The sequence below is a fragment of the Anser cygnoides genome, chromosome 2 (genome assembly GCF_040182565.1).
Source record: "Anser cygnoides isolate HZ-2024a breed goose chromosome 2, Taihu_goose_T2T_genome, whole genome shotgun sequence".
NCBI classification, from domain to species: Eukaryota; Metazoa; Chordata; class Aves; order Anseriformes; family Anatidae; genus Anser; species Anser cygnoides.
The window spans coordinates 56,910,049-56,933,185 of NC_089874.1; the positions used below are offsets into that span (position 1 = coordinate 56,910,049).

The 23,137-nt window shown below is 34.6% G+C and overlaps 1 protein-coding gene across 2 annotated transcripts in view; it reads right to left on the reverse strand.

Annotated features, from left to right (window-relative positions):
* CUL1 (cullin 1) overlaps window positions 1–23,137 on the reverse strand; it is a 49,249-nt gene that overhangs the window by 567 nt on the left and 25,545 nt on the right. For both annotated transcript variants that reach the window (XM_048048996.2, XM_048048997.2), the window contains exons 5-21: window positions 22,317–22,367; window positions 21,121–21,211; window positions 20,312–20,475; window positions 17,296–17,458; window positions 13,679–13,809; window positions 10,602–10,709; window positions 10,406–10,512; window positions 9,165–9,213; window positions 8,529–8,660; window positions 7,877–7,994; window positions 6,947–7,023; window positions 6,070–6,201; window positions 4,664–4,756; window positions 3,275–3,322; window positions 3,110–3,192; window positions 1,826–1,931; window positions 871–984 (exon numbers count right to left, since the gene is read on the reverse strand). In XM_048048996.2, the coding sequence (XP_047904953.1) occupies window positions 871–984; window positions 1,826–1,931; window positions 3,110–3,192; window positions 3,275–3,322; window positions 4,664–4,756; window positions 6,070–6,201; window positions 6,947–7,023; window positions 7,877–7,994; window positions 8,529–8,660; window positions 9,165–9,213; window positions 10,406–10,512; window positions 10,602–10,709; window positions 13,679–13,809; window positions 17,296–17,458; window positions 20,312–20,475; window positions 21,121–21,211; window positions 22,317–22,367 (1,767 nt within the window). The remainder of the gene's footprint in view (window positions 1–870; window positions 985–1,825; window positions 1,932–3,109; window positions 3,193–3,274; window positions 3,323–4,663; window positions 4,757–6,069; window positions 6,202–6,946; window positions 7,024–7,876; window positions 7,995–8,528; window positions 8,661–9,164; window positions 9,214–10,405; window positions 10,513–10,601; window positions 10,710–13,678; window positions 13,810–17,295; window positions 17,459–20,311; window positions 20,476–21,120; window positions 21,212–22,316; window positions 22,368–23,137) is intronic.

The following is a 23,137-nucleotide window of genomic DNA, read 5'->3' on the forward strand; positions in this document are numbered from 1 at the left end:
GACACTTAACAGAAACCCTCCGTGGTTGCTACGAGCTTTGAACAATTTTGGCCTTTGATTTTCATGCCAATTAGAAGATGGGAGTAGGCAAAGGGCACAAACCAAGGCAATTCACTCTCCTGTTTCTGACCACATCCATGTTGAAGACACTCCACTAGTCCACTGAACTGAATTATGCTTACTTGATGTCATTCCATGGTAGTATGCTCAGCAACTTGGTAGTAAGACAGCAAATAAAGAATTAAACCAAGATGTAGAATGCTTACTGTAACGTTACTAAAGATTGTTAAGGCAGTAACTAGTGGCCTGTTTAATGACTTGTCTATATGCATCTGTTTCAGCACTGGTGCCTGTTCATACGGTGGCTCTCCACTGGCTGTTCCAAGCTGCACTTGTCCCTCTGGGTTTTGGATGTAAAAACAAAAAGTGGCACCACTAAACCAACCAATCGGGAAAACAATTAAATATAATGCCCCCTTCCCAACATTTTTATTCTAGAAGAGATCAGGAAACTATTACAGTAAGCAGGTCTGTAAGCAGTGGTACTCTGAGAAGTGTGAGAGCAGGAACAAGAGGTAAGCCTACAGAAGGGGTTGCTGTATGCTGGCACTGGCGCATAAAAAAAAATAGAAAAAAATAAAAGCACTCAAGCTACTATTTTACCATTGCAAACAATACAAAATATAAATATTATACATTAGAGAAACCATATAAGAAATCTATTTCTGGTTAAAATATTTACTGATTAGTTACAACTTTGAAGCTCTGTCCCTACTCATCCCATCTTTAGTTTCCCTTTTTAATTCAGAAGCATGCATTTTATCTTCCTCGCTCCCAGAACACTGGTTCAGAGCAATGATTTTCAGATACCTTAATTACTGGAACTCGTGGCTTGAACCTTGAGGATAGCTGTGTTAGCACTTCTCCAAGCAGTTGCTGGTGTTTTAGAACCTTCCTCATTTTCATGATTCTTACAATAGCAGCCTGCCAAGCAAAGTCAGAAAGATGTGCTTTAGTGCATACAACTGGACTTCTGCATAGAATCACTTCACTTCCCCAGCAGATGTTTGCTAGCACAGAAGCATCACTACTTCAGTAGCAGATGGGGAGAAGTGTACCTACAAGTGCCAACTACTCAGATTTCATAACTCATTCTATATAGCATACAGTCATCAAAAGTGCTTTTGACACATGAATTTTTAGAACTACTCTGCTTAAGGTCAGTAAGGATGATGGTACCAACAGCAATTTAACCTTACAAAAACATTTAACCTTACTGTGACATTCTCTTAGTAGTACATTTATGTGGCAGGCAGGTGATTGATGCCCCATGCCTGTCACTGTTCAAGAGGCATTTGGAAAACACCCTCATTAATATGCTTTAACTTCTGGTTAGCCCTGAAGAGGTCAGGCAGTCGGACTCTAAAGGTCCCTTCCAACTAACTATTCTATTTTATCTCCTTCCCCTGCCCTCCTTGCTTCTCAAGTGGATTCCAAATGAAGTGATAGAAAAACACCTTCTAGTTCATTATGCCTATATATTACTGATTTTCACCCAGAATAGAGGTCTGGTGAGTGTATGCCTCCATGGAACCCAAACACTCACCAACATGTTAAAACTATGTGAAGGACAGTATGCTATCATGTCTTTCACTGGAAGCACCTTCAAGAGCTTTGTAAATACATTTTTAGCTCCATTCCACTGCACTGGAACTACACATTGTCTTTTAATAAAAAAATAAGAAAATCCCATAGTATGTTTCAGTAAAAGACTACAGGGTTAGAATTTCAAGTGCACTGTGTGGTAATATTCTGCAATAGTCACCTGAATCAGTAGTTTCCTATCTTCCTCTATATTTTTGTGTGTAGTTTCTTGCTCCTGCTTCTGTTCAGTCTTCATTGGCACATTGATGTTTACCCTTAATTTTTTGCTGTAAAGAAAAATAGAAGTTATTCAAACAATTAGCCTGTTCTCAAAACAAAACAAAAAACTCACCAAACTACCCACAATTACTTGAACAACAAAAGTAGACTGTCAGTTCCAAAAGATTTAAATAATCTCATTCAAGTTAAAAATAAATTAAAAAAACAATAACCAGAAAAATGGTGGGCCCATGACTATGTGCAACATGTATCATGCTGTGTTACGAGCGGGAAATAAGCCACAGCACCAGGGCACTCGTGAGTCAGTGTGTCCCAGTGCTTAGCCTGTCAGTCACACTTGGAAGTGCTGCAGCGGACAGATTCCATTACCTACTTAGCAGTCCTGTGAGCTGTAATTTGGGAGCCTACAATCCACACAATGCAGCAACACTCAAGTGTTTCCATTACTACACTGATGTAGCCGACAATGAATTCTCAAACCTTTTTTTATTGGTCAAGAGGAGAAAAAAAGCAGATGAAGAGGGAGGTACAAGGACAAGTTTTAAAATAAATGTTTCCTTCACTTAAGATCTGATCTTCAGGAAGTACTGAATTCCTCACTGAACGTGTGTCTATGCTCTGGTTAACATGATAAGAAGTCAGCACAGTGGTGAGAACAGCTTAAAATACACAAACACTGAAAACAACACTGGTTAAAGTAGGTAAGAAAAACTACTGTGAATCATGTTTAAGTTTTCACAGCACTTTCAACTCTGAAGTTCTAAAATGAGCCTGCTGATCTTCTCATGTTATTATGACTGGATGAACGCTTAAGTCTCTGGCCTTTGCTGTCACTGTACATTACTTTATAAAATGTAATGTCCTTTGCGGACTGCGTTTAGGTTATGCACCCCTGTAAAAAACAGCACAATTATAACTGGCAAGCAGCATATCTTGCCAGAAATAAATTATACAAGAATTAGATAAGAATCAAGGAACAAAATGGAGATCTGAAAACATATTAAGGCTTTGCCAGACTTTACGAGAAAGTCAGAGAGATGAAATCTTCTCCATCCCCTTACTAGCTGTCTTTAAGGCTGGTATATGGATCTAAATTTGTACTGGCACTTGAACCCTGGAGCTTTCATCCCGTGTATATATTTTACCCAAACTTTGAAAGCAGAGAAGCAGGATGCTAGCCATTCTATAAAATTGAAGTAGGTAGGCAGCTGAAGGTTTTCCTTACTTTTTATAACCAAGATACAGTTTTATTAAGGTATCTGGTTTTAACTCCACCTCATCAACATTTGCATTTTCATCTTCCAAAACCTGCAAGAAATAAAGTAAACAAACATTAACCAATACGTTTTGCTGAATGTTAGGCATATCATAAAAAACAAGGAGTACTTACAAGTAATTTTGATTTCAACAGTATCTGTAGAACTTGTGCCAAGATATCCTACAAAATTACAGAAAATATTATCAGACAGACAGCTCCTTTCCCTAGCCTTAAATCCTCTAACAACAATACAGATTTACACTAAGAACTATTGAGTGCAGAGCACTCCAAAATGAACCTGAGAAGCAGTAAAAATGTAGTTAACATTAAAAAAAGTAGTCAGGTCCTTTTTGGGTGTTAGGACACATTCCTCTGTAGTAGGCAAATACCATCAAATTCTTTATAAAGACTAATTCCAAACAAAAGATCTTTGTAGTTGTTGTTCTATAAATCTGCTTACAAAATCGCTTCTAAGTATTAGAAATATTTTTCCTTTAAACCATGCAAATTTAAGTACCATGCCAGGCTTAAACCTCAAAAGTAAGCACCCTCTGTTTTCTGATTAATGTATTTTTCTCATCTTCAATACAGAAGTCTGTTCTGGTTACTGTCACTGGTCAGACTCCCAGATGGCTACACTAGTCAATGCTCTGTGCAAGGTTGCAAAGCTGCTATTTTAACACAGTGAAAATCTTCTGGATTTCATGTTGTTAAGTTTCATGTGAATGAAGAGGTTTATTCAGGTCCAACCATGATCTGGGCCAAATACTTATTTTTTAAAAAAAAAAAATATATATATATATATATATATATAACAATGTCCATTTGCATTTATCTATCTGCAGGTATCTGCAAGCAAGCGTCTGTAATAAATGGTAACCCTGCAGCATACATAAGACTTCTGAATTTGTTGTAAATCATCAACAGCAGTAACTTACTAGATTCGCATTTCTGAAATCAAAATGTAAAAAACCCCACTGACTAGGTATTACCTAACTTTCCAGAAGTCCCAGCAGACTTGATTCAGAACTACTAGGAAAAGACAAAAAATGCTAAATAAACTGTGGATTATAAAGGCTACTTGGAAAGAAGAAGAAACCTTTTTCACAACAGATAGTGAACCTCTGATATACAGACGTTACTACGTTCATGTATATAAGCACTGAAATGCAATGAAAAACAGAAATGCGAAACACAATCATTTAGGAAATAAGATGTTCTCTAGGAAGAACAGTATTTAATATTAAAGATTTATGCAGGGAAACTGTGAAAACTTGATATGACAATTCAGCAGGAACGTACACAATTCACTCTAGTGATCAGACATGCTAAGATTCATTAGAAGATTAAGCAGTTATGATTACAGGAAAGTAAACCAGGAAAGTTAACCAAGAATAGAGCACATCTGCTCCTTCAGGACAGAAATCAACTCTGGCTTCAAGCATATCTAATCCCAGTTTCTTATGATAGCAGAAGAGCCCTGAAGACCAAAGAGTGCAGTTAAATGTGCAAAATCACTACCATTTTTATTTGGGTACTGTCTGTCAACTGCTGCACAGTGTAGGCATCTTCTGTGTTGTACTGCAGTAAAATTGCCATCTGGAATGTGGATGCCTACCAGAAACAAAAATCAGAAAATGAGAATGAACATACTTACTGAACTTGAACAGCTTGGAATTCACTAGCGTGAACACACATACTCGAATAACTGGACAATGGAAAATAGCCAACTAGCACTAATCATTATACAATACAGGAAGTCTGACTCTACTTATATAACCAGAACTCTACCTTCCAGCATTATCTAAACATAAACCCTAAGATAATGAGCACTGAACTAGCTACAGATACTTAATATCTTCTATTATGATGTCAAAGCTTTATCTTTTCACTTGTTAATATCAATCTTTAATTATTTTCCCATCACTCTCTGACTCTTACTCATTTAACCTTCATTAAAAACCTACACAGACTACTGAATTCATTCTCACAACCCTCTCAAATCTAACAGAACAATGAAAACAAATTTATAAAGAAGCAGCTATCAGTGGCTTATTCATGTCTATCACCGTTGGGTTAACATATGCTGATTACACAAGTTCAGAGTCTGAGATTATCTTGTTTCTTCTCACTGTTGTGAACTCCCCTCCTCTGCCTACTTTGAGAAAACGCAGACACAAAAGCATGACATGCATGAGATCTTCCATAATACAGTCTGTTGTATCACATAACCCAGTTCAACAACCATTTAAACCCCGAGTAATATATTCACTTTTCCAAATCAAATTTCTTTTAAACAAATCTTAAGTATCATTACAGTAAATAAGTCAAACATATAATAAAGGTTCTATTTACCATAACACCAACAACTACCTGTGGAGAGCTAGTATTTGTTCACATTAATAATATCCAGAATACCTCCAATCATCAGATCTTACCTGCGTTTTTTTTTTCAGCCAGTAGCATTGTACACAAGTAAAGCTAATGAATGCTTAGTAGCTAAACACATACATATGTATACATGTACATGCACACACAAATGCAACAATTAATGAACCAAATGATTTAAAACACTTGCGATATATCATTACATACTGTTAATGAATATTTTGACATACAAATAAAACACAGCTTAAGTCTCTGTATTATCTTTTAAAATTTGTATGGGTGCACAGGTATTCACATGAACTCCACTATTTCACCATCTACACACCTTGCCATTTTAAACACATTTATCTACACAATTATCCTTTAATGTTGGGAAAACCAGTTATCTCCAAATGAGAAGAGGTTGTACAGCTCATCTACAATACATAAAAGCAGTGGAGTAGAGCATGAATGCATGTCTCCAAAGTGATCAGCTGCAATCAGCCCTCTAAAAATGCAAACATCACCAAGTGTTTCTACCGGCACAACCTTATTCGTACCTGTAACGTGTATCTATTTTTGAAACAGTTGGTAACCAGTTCCCCTTTCGACAGCTGATACAACCACGTTAGTTTTCTTCCACTGTGACGACTGGCATAAAATGCAGTGAATCTCTGATAGCTCCGTTCTAACTGTATAAAAACAACAACATAAGAAAACCAAGAATATTATTTTTCTTCATCCTTTATTAGAATATGCTCTGTAACCAACACATGAGAATCAAATCTGATTGCCCTATACTGCAACGTTGTCTGAAATACAAAATATTCAGGTTCTTCTGATTGGATGGAAAATTTCCCTTTGTAATGAGTTTCCCCTTTAAAATGTCATTAACAATAAAACCCTTAACAAGCATCTAAATTTCATTCTTCCTTATGATATATTAGGTAAGACTAGAAAGGTGATTAAACTACCTTGATCCTCCACTTAACAGCAGTTGCTTCTCATGTTAAGTATTCATTTCTTGTCTAGTTTTCTGTTGAGTGCTTATCAAAAATAATGATTACAATATCCAAAGAATTTATCGGACAGAACTGAAGCAACTGCAACAAGAAGTTTCTTACATAAAATTATACAAAAAAATACGCTAACGAAGACTTGTTTCAGTTACTGTGGAATGTTTTGAAGAAAGCTTCATTAATTGTCTTTCTACAGAAGAAAGAATTTAGGTATTTCACATAATTTTCTCCCACTACCTTTACTCGCTTATCTTATTCCCAATGTCCTTCAGCCAAAAAGCCAAACCCCACATCCAAAACTTCTAGACAGAAAAGAACCTTTCAGTCCTCTCTGACACGCAACAAAACACGCACACACACCAGCCTTGTTCTTGTTTAGTAATCTCATTGCTCTAATGAACAAAGTGCAGCACCTTACCTCAGAGGGCAGAGCAAATGTGCAAGACTGCTGAAATGGCCATGATCCAGAACTCAGCACCTGTATGCTGAAATCCACTGAAAGAGAAGAATGCACATAAATAGGCTAGACTCCATTATCTTCCTTGCTTCCACTCACTGCTCAAACACGCAGTTTGTGTTCTAACACAAGAAATAGTTCTGTCTTGCTCAAACTAACACAATGAAAAGTCATTAAGCAATATACATTATTAATATTCAGACCACAGAACAAAGGAATTCATGAAGGATGACAGTACAGCTGGATAGGTTTAGGTTTGTGACACTCAATTTTCTCTCATTTGCAGAAATTGCCCTGCTTCTATCAGACTCCTCATTTAACATGCAAGTATAAAAAACTTATAAATGCACATTTCTGTGTGTAACTAAAACACAACACACAGCAAGAATAAAAATTATACATTTATATTTGTAAGACATATCACATAATTTGGTAAGAAATAAAAATACGAAACTAATGTAATCCAACAAATAATTATCAATTTTTGAAAGAATTTGATTCAATGCGCTTCAAATTAAAAACAAAAACAAAAAAGCCATAAACACACAAAAGAAAGTGATAAGGCTTTCTAACAATGTAACACAGTATCCTTTTTCTTAATACTCTTATAGAATTACATTTACTAAGCCAACATGTTGTGTTCAAAAACAAAACAGAAAATCATCTTTTAAATTTAAAAAAAAATGACAGCATTTAACTTACTTTCATTACATACCCAAATACAAGCTACAAAAAGCTATGAAATGCTATTAGAAGACAAAGTACAGACACGGAAGACTAATTTAAAAATCCTAGCTATCTTGGACAAAATAGTAACTCTAACCATTGGGGATTATGATAAGTCAACTAAATGTTTCCTTTATATAGTTAGCACGTAAACATACTACTTACAATCTAGTGGTTCTGAATTCGTCAGGTGCTTTTTAAATTGCTCATTCAAGTCCTTGCTTACACCAATATCTTGGAACATCCGTTGCAGCTTGGACGTATACTCGAAACCACAAGCTTGCTGTATTTTAAAAACAGGTATGTCAGCACAAGACAACACATTTGACACTGAAGAATGAAAACAAAGCATAGGAGCCTGTTTTCTTAAAAGATGTACAAAGTTCAGTATTTCCTTTACTGAATTATAGATCCCAACTAAATGTGTTCTTCAACTTATCAAAAAGTGAAAATTTAGTTTAAAGATGAAACAAAGGCACACAATGAAACAGACTACCAAAAGATCACTAAATCTTATTTTGCTTGACATTGTACTAACAAATGAAATTAAGTTAATGAAATTAAGTCCTTCACTTGGACAACAATATCCATGTTATTTTTCAGATTAAGAATAAACTTTAACTCCATTAAACATACATGCATTACAAGTTCCTAAGAGGATAAAAAAATTAGAAATGGATGAGAACTAGGTTGTGTATTTTTCTGCTATACATAAAATAAGTGAAAAAACAAAGTGAAAGTATATACAGCAGTGATATCCAAGGTACTGTGAAGACGTGCAATATGGTAGATCTTGGGACAATCAAGGAATACTCACTTTTAGTTTAGAGATCATGCTTGCCTCAGCATCATCACTAGCACTGTTCTGATGTACAAGTCTTTTTGCCAGCATTTTAGCATAGAATTTTTGAAATACATCTTTATCTTCAATGTACTTGAAGACAACCATCTGGAAAAACCAAGGTAATTTGTAAGAAAGAAAATTAAGCATTTGTTATGAAAAGCTTTAACAGGACCTACTTCAATAACACTTCAAATTTCACAGCGTTTTTTTTTTGTTTTTTCTCCTTTTTATTTTTTAAATGTGAATACAATTTCAAATACATTAATGGTATATTCCACATAAACAGTTTTATTATGCATTAATATACATAGCACATATATATAACTATATAAAAACATAGTGTAGGGGCTGTTATGCGTATATATAAATCAACTAAACTAAGTGGAAATTCTACCTTGTCATTTTAAATACACTAAGTGCTCTGTATTAAAAATATGTACAACGAAATACCATTAACAAGTCTCAGAGATAAAGACCATCACTGAAGAGCAAATGACATCAAACATACAAAGTAAAAGGTTTGATCTCATCTGACTTATGTGACAATTTAATATTACTAAGTTGTCAGACCTAAAACAGAAGAGAATTAACTATTTACAGATGTCTTACCACTTGATTGAGTGTATCTTCCAATTCTGCTTCTTCTGGATTCTTTGAGCTGTAATGAAACAAGTGAATTTTTTATGATTCCCCAAACTGCTATATTAGGCCAAAATAAAGAAGTATATGGAAATTTATTTCATAAACAAAGGAAAACAAACTGAATAGTTTTGGAATCAAAGACTCTCAAAAGAGGAAACAGCGTAATGAAATGAATGCTTTTCTCTTTACTCCACAAAATACACATATGCAAGCACTTCTAAAGTATGTGATTCTGAAACAATAGGATGAACTCCTGTACCATTAATTGCATGCGATTTCCTGATAGCCTGATACTTCTCAGGATATACAGGCTTAAATGTGGATCTCTTTCTTCCTGCTTTCTTTTCTGCTGCTAAATGCTATCTTCACTTCTTATCTTAGATAATACAGTGAAAAGGAAACAGCTCAGATAGCTGGGTCATGAAAGCTAAGGTGGCAACACATTGTTTTTCTCCATATCACGCTTGTCCATCAGGCATAACCCAAATCTAAGCTATAGAAGGGTTGTATGGTTTGTATCTATAAAAGGGAAAAATAAATCCTTTGCAGGAAGAAAAAAGGGATGGATGGGAAGTGAGAAGTGAGCAAGTTTTTCTGGTTTTGTTCCCTCCCACCCTAAAGTTGCCAGTGACAAAAACGACACCAATCCAGTATGAACTGGACTGGTACCAACTCAATTTATGTGCCGTTTAATTATTTGAAGCTAAATACTTTAATTAAGTTATGAACTATGAGAACTTAGAAGGCAATTTCTGTCCTCCTCAATTTCTGCCCAGATGGAAGAATACAGAGAACAACAGAAGGAAAGCAAGAACTTTAATGGAAAAAGGGATTGTGCTTCGTTTCTTTGCCACATGTATGTACTTCACCACTCAATTTTATTGAGGGGGGGGGGGGGGGGGGGGCACCTAGGACTTAGAATAGAACTTAGAAAAATTAGAACTTCATTTTCTATCAGAAAAAAAATCTTAATTCTTTTCTTATTTCCCACCCTCCTGCCATTCTTTAAAAAAGAAAAGTAAACTACATATCATCTTTAGGAAAGGCCCTACTAAGTTTTTGGTTGGTTTCTTTAAATTCAGGAATTGATATAATTAATTTTTCTTCAAATGTTATGTTCTCTTTCTGAATACACAAAAAACTTCACAGTCTAAATCGTTTTAAAACAAAAGCCAACCTGGAATAATAATTTGTCTTTGAAGACGTACCTTTTCTTTAGCAAAGAGTCACAGTATCGTGCCAGTAGCTCTGGGGATTTACTGGATGATTGAGCCATTTTTGTCACTGCATTATTATTTATAAATCGACCACAAGCCTATAAATCACAAAAGATAGTGAAATTTTGGGGAAACAAAATAAAAAATGGAGAGAAAATGGTTACCATATGCCATTACATATACTTACTTTGTCCAGTGCAGCCACAAAACCAGCATCATTGTTGAATGCAGACATGACTAAAGCATTGTATTTCTTATGGACATCCAGCACTGTCTGTACATACATTTTTGGATCCTGTAACAGAGAAAAATTGTTTGCAACCCACTGACTTTCTGCTTTCTACTTTCTCCTTCCTCTAAAAAGAAGCTACTCATTGGCAAGTTTTTATGGCAAAATGTCAGAAATATTAGAAATATTTGATGTAGCATTAAAAGTTTTAGATACTATTAGAGGTAGTATCTATCCAGACTAGTTTAGTCTCTGCTTCCAGGACTGACAATTATTACTGCAAGCTTTCATTTACTGCAACCAATGCAGAGTGTAACTATATTATATAGTACAAAAAACAGAATCAGTTATAAAACCAAAACCAGTAATTCTGCCATTGCAAATACTTTCAGGAAAGATATTTCCAGAGACACGAGCTTCATTCCAATCAGACCTGAGAGCTGGATAATCATAAAGTGGCAATTGTTGGAAGAAACACTCAAAAAAAAAAATCTGTCGCAAGAACAGTAGTGTAGTGTATCGCCAATAGGTACAGCTTAGTGCAGAAACCTCAGTTGTCACTGATAGTTAAAAAATTATCAGCTCAGCACCCAGTGGCATTCAAATGCCAACAAGCATCCAACTTTCAGCACTCAGAACAAGTCCTGCAATTACTGACCTCCGCATCTCAAAAAAGATGTAGTGGAATCAGTAGAAACAGTGGAAGGCAACTAGAACACCACGCAGACAGGACATCTGCTTTACATGTGTCTAAAAAGGCTAGAAGTCTTCAATTTGGAGATCTGAAGTTTAAAAGTGCACACTGAGCCAAGGTTTAGAAAATCGTGAGGATGAGTGAAAAGATGAAGGTTCACCAAATACCACATTTTAAAAGTGCAGGGTACTTGATGAAATTAATAGGAAACAAGTTTAAAACAGGTAAAATATGTAGTATCATTACGTGTAAGGTAGTGAACTTCTGTACCTTGCTGCCACAGTAGACTGTTGGAAGCAGAGATTACAAGGGGGTCCAAAAATGGATTAAACAAACTCAAAGGACAGAGTTTGTCATAAATAAAAGGATTGGGCATGGAAGTACTACTGTTAAATCCCTACCATAAGAGTTCTGGATGCTGGGAACAAATAGCAAAAGATGGGCAGGGTTACATCAGGATCCTGAAAAACATTTCCTACTGCCACTGAAGACAGACACAGACTATGCAGACCACCAGTCTAAGCCTGTGCTTAAAACATAGAACTGACAGGTTATTGAGAATCTCGTCAGCAAGAAATTGTGAAGAGAACCTGAAGGACATTCAAAGAGGAGTGTCCTGTTTACAAATCCAAAACAGATAACCAAAAGGAACTAAAAACAGTAGTCCTCTGATTGAAGAGCAGTCCGGTTAATATAGTTAATGGAGTTTAAAACACAACTCAATCAGCAATAAGAATCTAAAATACGTCAGATGAGTCAACTTGGTATGGCCATTAACCCCACTGACTACAGAGAAACTGAGACACATTTGCTCAGCTGTTAGTGTGTTTAGACACAGTACAGATAAATGAAGTTAGACAGAACCAATCCTACCTAAATGCGACCGAGGACAAACAAAACAATGATTCAAGTAATACAGTGGAGTAATGGATATTGGAAGAAAAGACAAGATGGTTCCCAAGGAAAACCAGCCAGAGTTACGAAAATAAAGAACAAATATACAGAAAAGGAAAAAAAGATAAAGGTAAAGCACATACATTTAGGAAACAAGAAAAAGTGCTGTGATAGAGGTTTTTTTCCCTCTCTCTCCTTTAAGTGGCTGGAGTTAGAAGAATACATATAAATCTCAGGCTTCCTCACTCTCGAAGACAAACTGCTGAAAAAGAAGCTTTTATTTTTCTGGGAACTTCAAGGTCCAGGTAAAAAGAAACCTGAGAGTGACAACTTTTTGAGGGATATGTCTACTATGGAGCATATCCAATCTCAAATTTTAAGTTGACATCTATGAATGAAACTGAAGACTCCTTAAGTTGCTTCATGGTTCATAAAGCATCACTACTGCTAAAAAGCTAGGCGCTTAGAACTACAGAAATGAAACTACAGACATGTAAAACATTTTAATCTCTGCTAAAACCTATAGTTTTTACTGCTGTCCATGCAGTTATTACAGACTATTGTTTTAATATTTACTAGTATGTTCTATTGCTAGTACTATTTCAAGAATATCTGTGACCAATAACTGGTTAAAACTGAACTATGTCCGAAATCAAAACTTGAACCCAGTTTTAAACAAAATTTACCAGAAATCTATGTTCTATCCCAATTTTGCTTTGTGCAATGCCTTTTTTTTTTGTTTTTTGATAGTTAGTGTCATATTGTCTATGTTCAAAAGGGTTAAAAAAGGTTTTAAACAACTTCTTAACATTGCTGAGATCAATACAAAATTAATCCTGGAATTGTAATGTAACAAAATCAAGAGGGCCAATTATATGGCTAAATGAACACAGTGCTGTGAAAGAAGTGACCTGCTTCTTACATTGCACCCTAACCAACCATTTCAGTTGTCATCTTGTTTCTTCCTTTACCATTTCTCATGCTTTTCCAAACAGAATGAAATAATTCACCAAAATACTAAAAACATACTTTCTTCGAACTGTCCCATCCAAGTCAGAAGTCTACACAACAATGAAAAAATAGAGTACACTGGAAACAATGCTTCTTGTAACAAAAATACTACACTTAGAGTGGACTTCCAAGTATGTTGTATTTGCACAGCCAGCTTTCTGAGCAGTATGACATCCTGACAGAGCCAAAACTCAGAAAGAAAAGAAACCCCAGAAACAAAATAAAAACACAGAAAAGTAGTAATAACAAGTAGTAATAACACAGCAATATAACTGTTGTTCTAAGCCTACCATAAACATCTGAGAATTGTCTATTCTTCATAAATTTTAATGAGTGAGAAGGAAAAAACATGAAAAATGAAGATTTACACTATAGGAGGGTTTCTGATGTAAATTGGCAGTAACCATATACAGACTTATTTTAATGGGATACTTGCGTTTAGAGCAGCTTCTCCACATTTTTCTATTGCAGCTAGACCTTGATTATGAATGTGGGTTTCTAACAGCTTTTTTAGCTCTCCAAGGCCATCCTGGATTCGAGATACAAGGTTATACATACGTCCCAAGTCTGAAAAATAACAAAACAAAGCCAATATCTTTTATTTGTACTAGCTATGACTCCAATTTTTCATTTATAAATTGCCAATAGGAGTTAAACATTCATTACATGCAATTGCCATTGTAAAAAGTCAGAAAAAAACAGCAAAAAATTCTGTATAGTAAACTTTTCCACTAACCTGGAAAGCTAAGAGTTCAAGAGAAAACAATCTGTTAAATATTAAGACACATTTTACATTCACAGTGACATCAATAAGAAAAAAAAGGAAACTTCAGTTACAGAAATACATTTACTTCTGATTTCTAGTCTCCATACATTTAAATAGGTGTAATGGTTTAAAAATGGAATTAAACGTTCTTATTTACATGAAGTTTTGAAGTGATGCCTTTAATTAGGACTTGCATTAGAGTTACTGCTAGCTGTGCCAAGAACACAGAATTCTCCACTTGATCACCATCCCTTAGATCTTATTTTGAACAGGACTGTTTTCAGAGACATGACATCACTTGTAGCCTATTCTATATTAACATTTCTATTTGGGGCAGCAACAGTGGAAATTGCAGGAAATTTAAGGCAAACCGTCACACACCGAAGAGACCTCTGGCAGATACTCTGTAACATTAGAAACCAACACTAACAGTGTTTAACTATCTGATTGCCAATAGAATATTTAGAATTAGATTAGAATATCAATTGATTTTCTTTTACCTCAAGGAAGAAAAAAAGGTTTTGAAAATCATCCCCACAGTATAAAACTACTGAGGGTAGAAAGAAAATCGGGCATCATTTCGCACATATCAAAGCTTCATATTAAATTATCATCAGTTTTTGGCCAGTCACTTAGTAATTTTGGATATCGTCATTAAAGACGGCATTGTTCTTACTCCTTTTAAGCAGGGCAGATTCTTTGTGCTTTCTAAGTGCAGGACTCAACTTCTCCCCATCCCCTAACCACCTTTTGTTTCATTTAAACAAACAAAAAAAACTCTCAAAACCTTTATATTGGCAAACCAGGTACACAAAAACACTTGGTATTTCTAGTGAACTTGCCCTTACTGAACAGACACTTTAGTAAAACAACAAACCATCAAATGAGTTACTATAAAGAAATATGGATATTTCACCTCACTGAACTGATCTTAAGGTTGTCAGCTACATCTAGCTATATTCTAAAAGTATAAGGGGTTCTCTTGAAGGCTTAGGAGCAATGTATTACCACCTTCAGATTATTAAATATAATGGAGCAATCAAGTAGCGGTATTGCTACCTAACACTGAAATATAACACAGAGCTTGATACCTTTAATAGAAAAGCAATTACACCTCTATTCAGAAGAATTTCCATATAATGCTTTCAGTTCCCTAGAACATTGTGAAGTTTTTAATTTTTGTATTGACCATTTTTGAAAACTGAACAGTTTTTCCCCCCTCTGAAAAATCACATTCTCAGTGTGATGTTAAATTTTTATTACTACCCAGGAATGCTTTTCCTTTGCCTACAGAATTTTATAAAAGAGATAGGAAAAACATGCACATGTTTAAGTGTAACAAACTGCTATCCTGCTCAGGGGTCACAGGTTGCTCTATCAGGATGTCTGTATTGGGTGAAATATGGAAGAGATGCTACAAAACAAAGGACCATTTACAATGTAATTACTCCTAAATTATCTTAGGGTCTGTTCCCAATAAATATAATTATTTCCTATAGGTGTAATACTGATTTGAGTAGGTTAACACATGAAAAATATGCTCTTACAACCTAACTGGCTGCACAATGCAATTAAAAAGTTAGAGAATACCAACAGGTGTGACCTGCAATACAGCATGCTTAATATACTTCGCTTAGGAGGACCTCAAAACCTGTATGCTTTCAGGAGCAAAAAAACATAAAGAGTTCATCAAGAGCAATCAGGATTTTATTATGAGTTTAAATAGCCTATTGTAGATTATCCTAACCATACCACAAAGTTTAGGTCCAGTGCTTTAAGAGCGAACTGATTAAAAATTGATATTTCGTTCTTTAACCACTATCAAAATAAAATGTTTCTACTCATGAGACTTCAATAGGGCCAAGGAACACTACTGTCATTTGAGTAAGTGAAGCCCGAAATGAGAAAAGGAAGCATTTTGAAAATGAAGAAAATTCAGGCATTTTAAAACACTTCATCAGTCTTTGATATAACTCAAGTGAAAGTTAAAGAAACACACCAAAAATAAAACATAAGATGGTACCCAAGACTCAAGATATTTTTTTTTTTTTTTCCTTTTCACACCAGGAAGGCTTCCTGAGTCCCGACAAGTTTTCTTCTTGATTGAGCTTCTGCTATTTCTATTGTCAGAATATATTTATGATGCCATTTTACTATTCAACACCTATCTATATAAAAAAACCTCTCCATTATAGATTAAGGACATTTATTAACAAACAAACAATATCTGTCCTTCAACGACTACTACAGGACAAAAAAATCTTCTATTCGCATCTGTAACAGGTAACTTCTGATCTACTCATCATGTTTAATTGCCCTGTTTTGAAGTGTCTCTTAGTTATAAACATAATCATAGTAATTATGCACAGTTGCTCTTTAAGGTTGATATGTAGAGTCATAGTTGCAATGCACAACTGTCAAACCGACAGTATTATCAATACTAACTTACTACATCTCTTCAATTCTGTCATTTCTTTATAAGCAATGTTTCAGCTATAGAGCCTTATCTTGATTTCCTATAGTTTTAATTAATTCCTCTATTGCAAAAATTCCGAAATACCATTCTTCTTCATCACCTGCATTATTTGACCCTAGTTTTGACTATTTTGTGCAAAGCATTAACTCCTGAAGAAACTCTTAGTAATCAGTGCAAGTGATAATTTCTTAGAGATAACCAAACTCTTAACTTATTTTAGAGGAACTACTGAAGAAACCTTTATGCTGTTTGTTCTCTGTGAAGGCATAAACTTAATTCACTTGATTTTAGCTGTGAAAATGAGTCTCATCAAGTAATAATTTGTACCTTTGTGCTCTATAAGCAGTTCTATTTAATATTTTAGAAGCTACTTTTTATTTCTTCTATTCCTTTTTTAAATTCCATACAACTTAGATTTTAGAATTCTCATTGCTGACTCAGGAAGATCCATGTAATAAACTGAAACAGCTGGTGAGACTACTAATCTGTTTTCTGTCTCAAGACTCGTGAAAGCTTCCGTTCCTGCTGGAAGAATAGCTCAAGTGCTCTTGAAGCCATTCCAGCCAAGCTAAAATTAGTGCTGTTTTGCCTTAGTATTTAGGATTGGAATGGGCTTCTTGAGGCAATATCCTGAACTGTCCCAATTTAATCAGAAGTTGTTTGTTATCAATTTGATGTCTATCTTTTATCTTAGATTAAGGAAAAAAAAAAAACACAAAAAATCATGTTTAGCTATCAACAGAATTTATGTCATTCACAAACCATCAGGGAAGAACTCTCAAGGCTAAAACCAATGTCTTAATTGACCTACCTTCATTTTTGTCAGCATCCAACAAATTCTGAAACTCTGTATGAAATATTTCCAGGTGTTTTTCAATAAGTACTTGCTCACATTTCCGTGCTAATTCATCTTGTGTGCTCTCATGGAGATATACTTGAACTCTACGCTGTTCTTCAAGAAGACGAGCTTCAGCCTACAGGAAAGAAAGATAGGCATGAAACCTGTATGTAAGGCAAAGATCCAATATAGCAGAAAACAGATGTCTATTTAGTAAATTAATCTACAAAACAAACAAAAAATGCCTAATCTCTCATGAATGCAGTGCTATGGTACCCTCACTGTAAGTATTATTTTTCTGAGAATCATAACATGATCCCTTCCACACTACACTATATATGTATGGAATCAATGTCGATGTTGATGATAATATCATATACTGTTGAAAAGGGGGAGAATCACAATAAAATTGTCTTCCCTTATGATTCTGAATAAGAAGTTTTCAGATGGGAATACGTTGTCAGAGAAAGCCGCTGGCATGCAATTCTTGCAGCTTCAGCATCATCAAGCTCTCCAGCTACAGTTTGTGCCTGCACAAAACTACAAGGCACAAAACTAGAATTTAACAGTACACCCGTTATAAACTTATTTGAATGTTCTCATATACATTCTTAAACAGAAAAGCTTCCTAATAATCTACAATCACTTTAAACTGTGTTAAAATTCTAAGTGTCATTTGAGAAGCACTACTTTATTCCAAAATGTAAAACCGAAGGGTTTTTATATAACAATGACCTCTACTTTGTTTGTAAAAGTGTTAAAGATTCCCTTTGGAAAACACATGTAAGAGTAATACGCTATTATAAGGTATAATATAAGGGTAAGGTACATATGTCCCTTTATCAGCCCAGATTATTTAAATTAACGTCACCAAGATACTATTTATCCCCAATCAGAACTCAATGCACAGTGCTTCCATGGGAAAGTCAAGTGTAACATGTAAAGTGTAAATAACAGATTACTTTTCCTAGTTTATACTTCCAACAGATGACTTAAGATGCTCTTATTCCAGGATGACACGTGACTGATTGACAACTTGCAGCTTTTCACATCAGTGTTATTTATTAATTTTCATAACAGAAAAGAATTGTATCAGGACGTTAGTAATAATTATGGAGAGTACTATTCTGTTCTAGGCATTTAAGTGGCATGCATGATTACAACACCCAAACAGAAAAAATTACGACAAATATTGTAAGACAGTTTTGTGTAAGTCAAAAAATATGTTAAGAACTCCTGACATAGTGAGGTAAGAAAAACTGAAGAACAAACCTATCTGAATTTTAAATAAATAAATAGTTCTGATAATTTGCATGACCTTTCCAGTAGACCAAATAGACCAGATAAATCAGTCAAGACAATTTATTCCAGTAAATAAATTTTTAGCTTCAGTAATTCCCCTTTCTGGAAGGTCATATCCCTTAGTTTGTATCATTTTGCAAGCTTTTACCATTTTTGCTAGCTCCATTTAAAATGCTCCAATAATGACATTTACTATAGAGTCTATAATACATCTTCTTGAGTTTCATCAGTTAAATCCCAAATCAGTTAGAAGACACTAAGATAGACAAAACTTCTTATACATATATACAATATACATATACACCATATATTAGTATACGACTGATCAGACTTGCAAGGCTACATGCATCCTTGCTGAAGATTTCCCTTGCCTTCCAATAGCTTTCTATACATTTTCAGCATCAACTGAAAAGCAAACATTAAGCTTCAAGCAAAGCAAGTTGCTCTTCTGTGCATTTTTCAAGTTTTTAAGATCGCTTGAGGTACTACTAAGTTTGTTCTACTTGCTACTAATCCCTACTTCTTGAAATAGCAATGACCTTCAGACAGCTTTTTACTGCCCTGTACCAAGAAACCCTGGATGAGCCATTCATTCACATTATAAATGACTAAAATTCCCTTACTCTGTTTTTGTATCTATACCTGTATCTCAGAAGATAAAACAGATTGTTAGAGGATGAAAGTAAAGACAAACTGAAAGAGAAGCACCAAAAATAATGAATTCAACATCAACAGAAATGTAAATACAGAAATGCCTGAGAACAACTGATGCCAGGCAACTCTCCCAATACACTGAAAATGGGATTCGTTATACTGTAATATTTCTAGGAGTTCCCCCCCACACACCCTTTTTTTTTTTTTTTTAATTATTCAGGAAATCATTAACTAATGCCAAGAATCAGACGTTTCTTCTGTGGCAAAGAGCTCCACAAAGATGTTACAGCAAGAGACATGACTGCTACATGTACCTGCATACTGCATATTCAAAAAGCTCTGTTTTTTAATTAAAAAAAGGAAAAAAACCTCTATTCAGAAAGCAAGGAAATGTACTAAATATATATATACATACATTTTTCAAATTCACTAAGACTGACCCAATAACCAGGCTGGAAATACAATTTGTTTATCCAGGTTGCTCTTAATCACCCTGTCTGGAATCCTCCAAACGAGAGAGACCAAGAAGAGACCAAGAATTTGAACCTTGCTTCTGTTGACCAGAGTGACTATGTAGGGTTCACTAAATGAAACTATTCTGAAAGAACGAATGCTGATTAATGATCTACTTCCTCTGTGGAGGCCAGCTTGCTCAGGAAGAGATTTCAATAATGTGCTAACACACAAAGTTCCTGGTACAGGAATAGCAAGCTTGCAGATCTAAAGCAAAATGATTATTCTGGTGTCAAATCCTCAAGTCTAACAAAAATCTGTATTTATTTTAACTTCCTTTTCTGTTTTGCCGATTAAGAAAGTTTCAAATTTTTGTTTTACTTAATGAAAATCACTAAGGAGACAAACTTCAGACCAGATAAAAAGTAAAACATAGAAGCATATCACCTCAGGGAAAAGAGCTAAATTGTTTTGCTTCTGTAAAATAATTGGCATTTAAGAAACTAGTAATAAAAGTCAAAAACTTAGTATTGCTTTAACTCTAACCAGAAAATAACCACAAAGCCATTAAATAACCTACCTTCTTCATGTACTCTGTGACTGGGTTCTGTTGCAAGAATTCAGTACTTTCTCGTGTATAAAATCTCTCCGTGTCAGCAAGAAACTGTGATTCAAATGATTCTTTATAGACTGTTAATGTAGGTCCTTTTGCAAATGCATCATCTTCATTCAGTCCCAGCTCCACTACAAAAAAAAAAGAGCAAATATTAATAAAATTGTCTTTTATTAAATCGCCCTTTGCAAGTAAACAGGTAGTCTCCTAACTGACATGAAGGTAATAAATTGGGACAGTATCAGCACCACTTTTTTTTTTATTTTTAAAAAAGTAGTATATATTTATAGCATTTAAAAGCAGCACAAGGACATAAACTCCACTCTCTCAAAATATAGTTCAAATCCCCCCTTCCATATTTTCCCCTCTTAAGAGTTACACGTTATATGCATACTTATTTTTAGTTATGAAACCGGTCATTAATCTGCATGGCAAAACTCTCAACTTTATGCAAATGGAGAAAAAAAATCCCACTCTGCTCTGTAAACTGCTACACTTTCACCCTTCTGTTTTTTCTCTAAAACCGATTCATATGCAATCAACATTATCATTTTTGCTTTCAAACTTTACAAATATTTATTAACTGTAAATATGCATTCAGTGTCTCTACATACATGAAGTTAAACTTCATATTACTGTATTTATTTTACTCTAAAACGATATTTACTGAACATCCAAGGAGAAGAGACAGGAGTCTACTTCTGAGTTCTGATAGGGGATTATCATCACTATTTTTCATAAAGAAAATAATTAAACCTTAAAGATATCTCATTTACCATAAGATTGTACAACTCCACTGATCAGCCTGGTATTGATAGTTTCACCATTTCTTTCCTTTTCAATCAGTTTCAACACAGCATTTGTTACCTTTGAAAAGAGGGATTAAAAGCAAGTCAAACAGAAAAAACAGCTGGTAGGTCCAGAAGGGTATTTAATCAGGAACGTATTCTTATGTTAAAGACAAGTCAAGATCCTTGAGAACAAAATTTAAGGATACCTGAATATATAAAATTTCTACAGACATCACTGAGAGTATGCCACACCTGTAAGTTCTACAGTGTGATTACAGTACAATTAGTGGTGAGCTATAAAAGGGTATGAATGTGCTTAGGCTTTTTTGTTTGTTCCCTTTTATTTACTTCAAATGTTCCTTTTTTTTGTTTGGTTTTTTTAAATTCAAAAAGCACCCAAACCAAACTTCTGTTTGCTTTATACCTGAAATACAAGAAAACATTGCAATAAGAGCTAACTAACCACCTGTACTTTAAAAGAAAGCTATTGTTCATGCTGATGGATACCGTGGTATAACTACTGCTCCTTTACACTGAAATACAACTAATACTTTCATAATACAGTACATCTTTTCATCATAAAGAACTAGTACATAAGAGTGAAATATACATAAACACAATATTTCATTGTGATAGAATCATCTTGTTTTATATTGTACTGATTCACTAATTAAAAAATATTTGTTTGACTTGAATCTCCCAGGCATCAGAGTAAGTTAAAAGATCCATAGTAACATGAGATCAAAATCTGGATCAAAATCTCAGCCTCCTCACTATCTGTTCTCTCAAAATCCTGACTTTCTCAAACCTTAAGGCATCACTGTCAGTATGTACTCCTGCCTGTCCTGCAAATATTAGAAGTTGTTACTTCATTTAAGGCTAGCTTCATTAAATAACACCAAGGATCCTCTAAGGAAAGAGATAACGGAGCAGTGTTGATATCAAAGTTCAACTACTAAAAACAAATAAATAAATAAAATTAAGGCAAGGTTAATTCCCTCAAAATATTTTATCTTCCTAACATCACAAAAAAGGAGCAGAAATCTATTTTATTTTCTGGGGCTTTTTTGTGCCCCTAGTTCTCCTTGGAGCAATCACCAAGAATATATAAAATTAACCATCTAAAATAATGCTATAGTCATACAATCTGTACACACATACATGTATGTATATAAATATACCTGCTTATTTAATGGCCTGAATAAGCAGTCTCTCCAGGTCACCAAGGCAAGCTAGAGGAAGAGAGGTGAAAGATGGAGTTAAAAAAAAAAAAAAAAAGTACTTGTACACACACACAGAGTGTAACTCTTTAAGGAAAATTGACATAGTACACTAAGTAATCAGGACTTATTTTTACGATTATGTTCTGGCACACAAATTTCTCATGCAATAAAACTGTTTCACAGAAAAATTACCTTTTGCTTTACTGCTAACTCTACTTAAGGTAGAGTTACCTAAGGTGTCCCCTTTTCTGACAGTGATCCACTGCCAGCTCTGAAAAATAACAAACCTTGCATATTACTTTGACGTTATACTGCTTTTTCTGTTAATGATTTTCAGGCTGGCACAATCCCTTAGTGCTAGACTAGTGAAAGGTAGAAGAGTGGAGAGGGAGGTAAGTAAGGATATCAACTGTTTTTCTACCCTACACAAAGTTATTTTAGTGAAACAGTAAAACAACACATTTCCTAATGCATCTCCAGCAAGGAAAATACTTATCCATTATAAAAAAAATGTACTTTTAGCAGAAAATCTTCATCTTGGATAACCATGTTCTTCTCTTATTATATTTGAAAAAAATTTAAAAAAAATCAAGATCACATATCAATCTTCCAGACTGATATTACAAACCAAATGTTGTCTAAATCTTAACAGTTTGAATGCTAAAAGATTTGTAGAGATGCATTGAAGTTAACAGAAAAAGGCAATTCTCTTCCTGGTCTTGTATTTCAAACACTTGACTGAATTCTAAGTGGAAAGACAAGGCTATGTAGATACATAC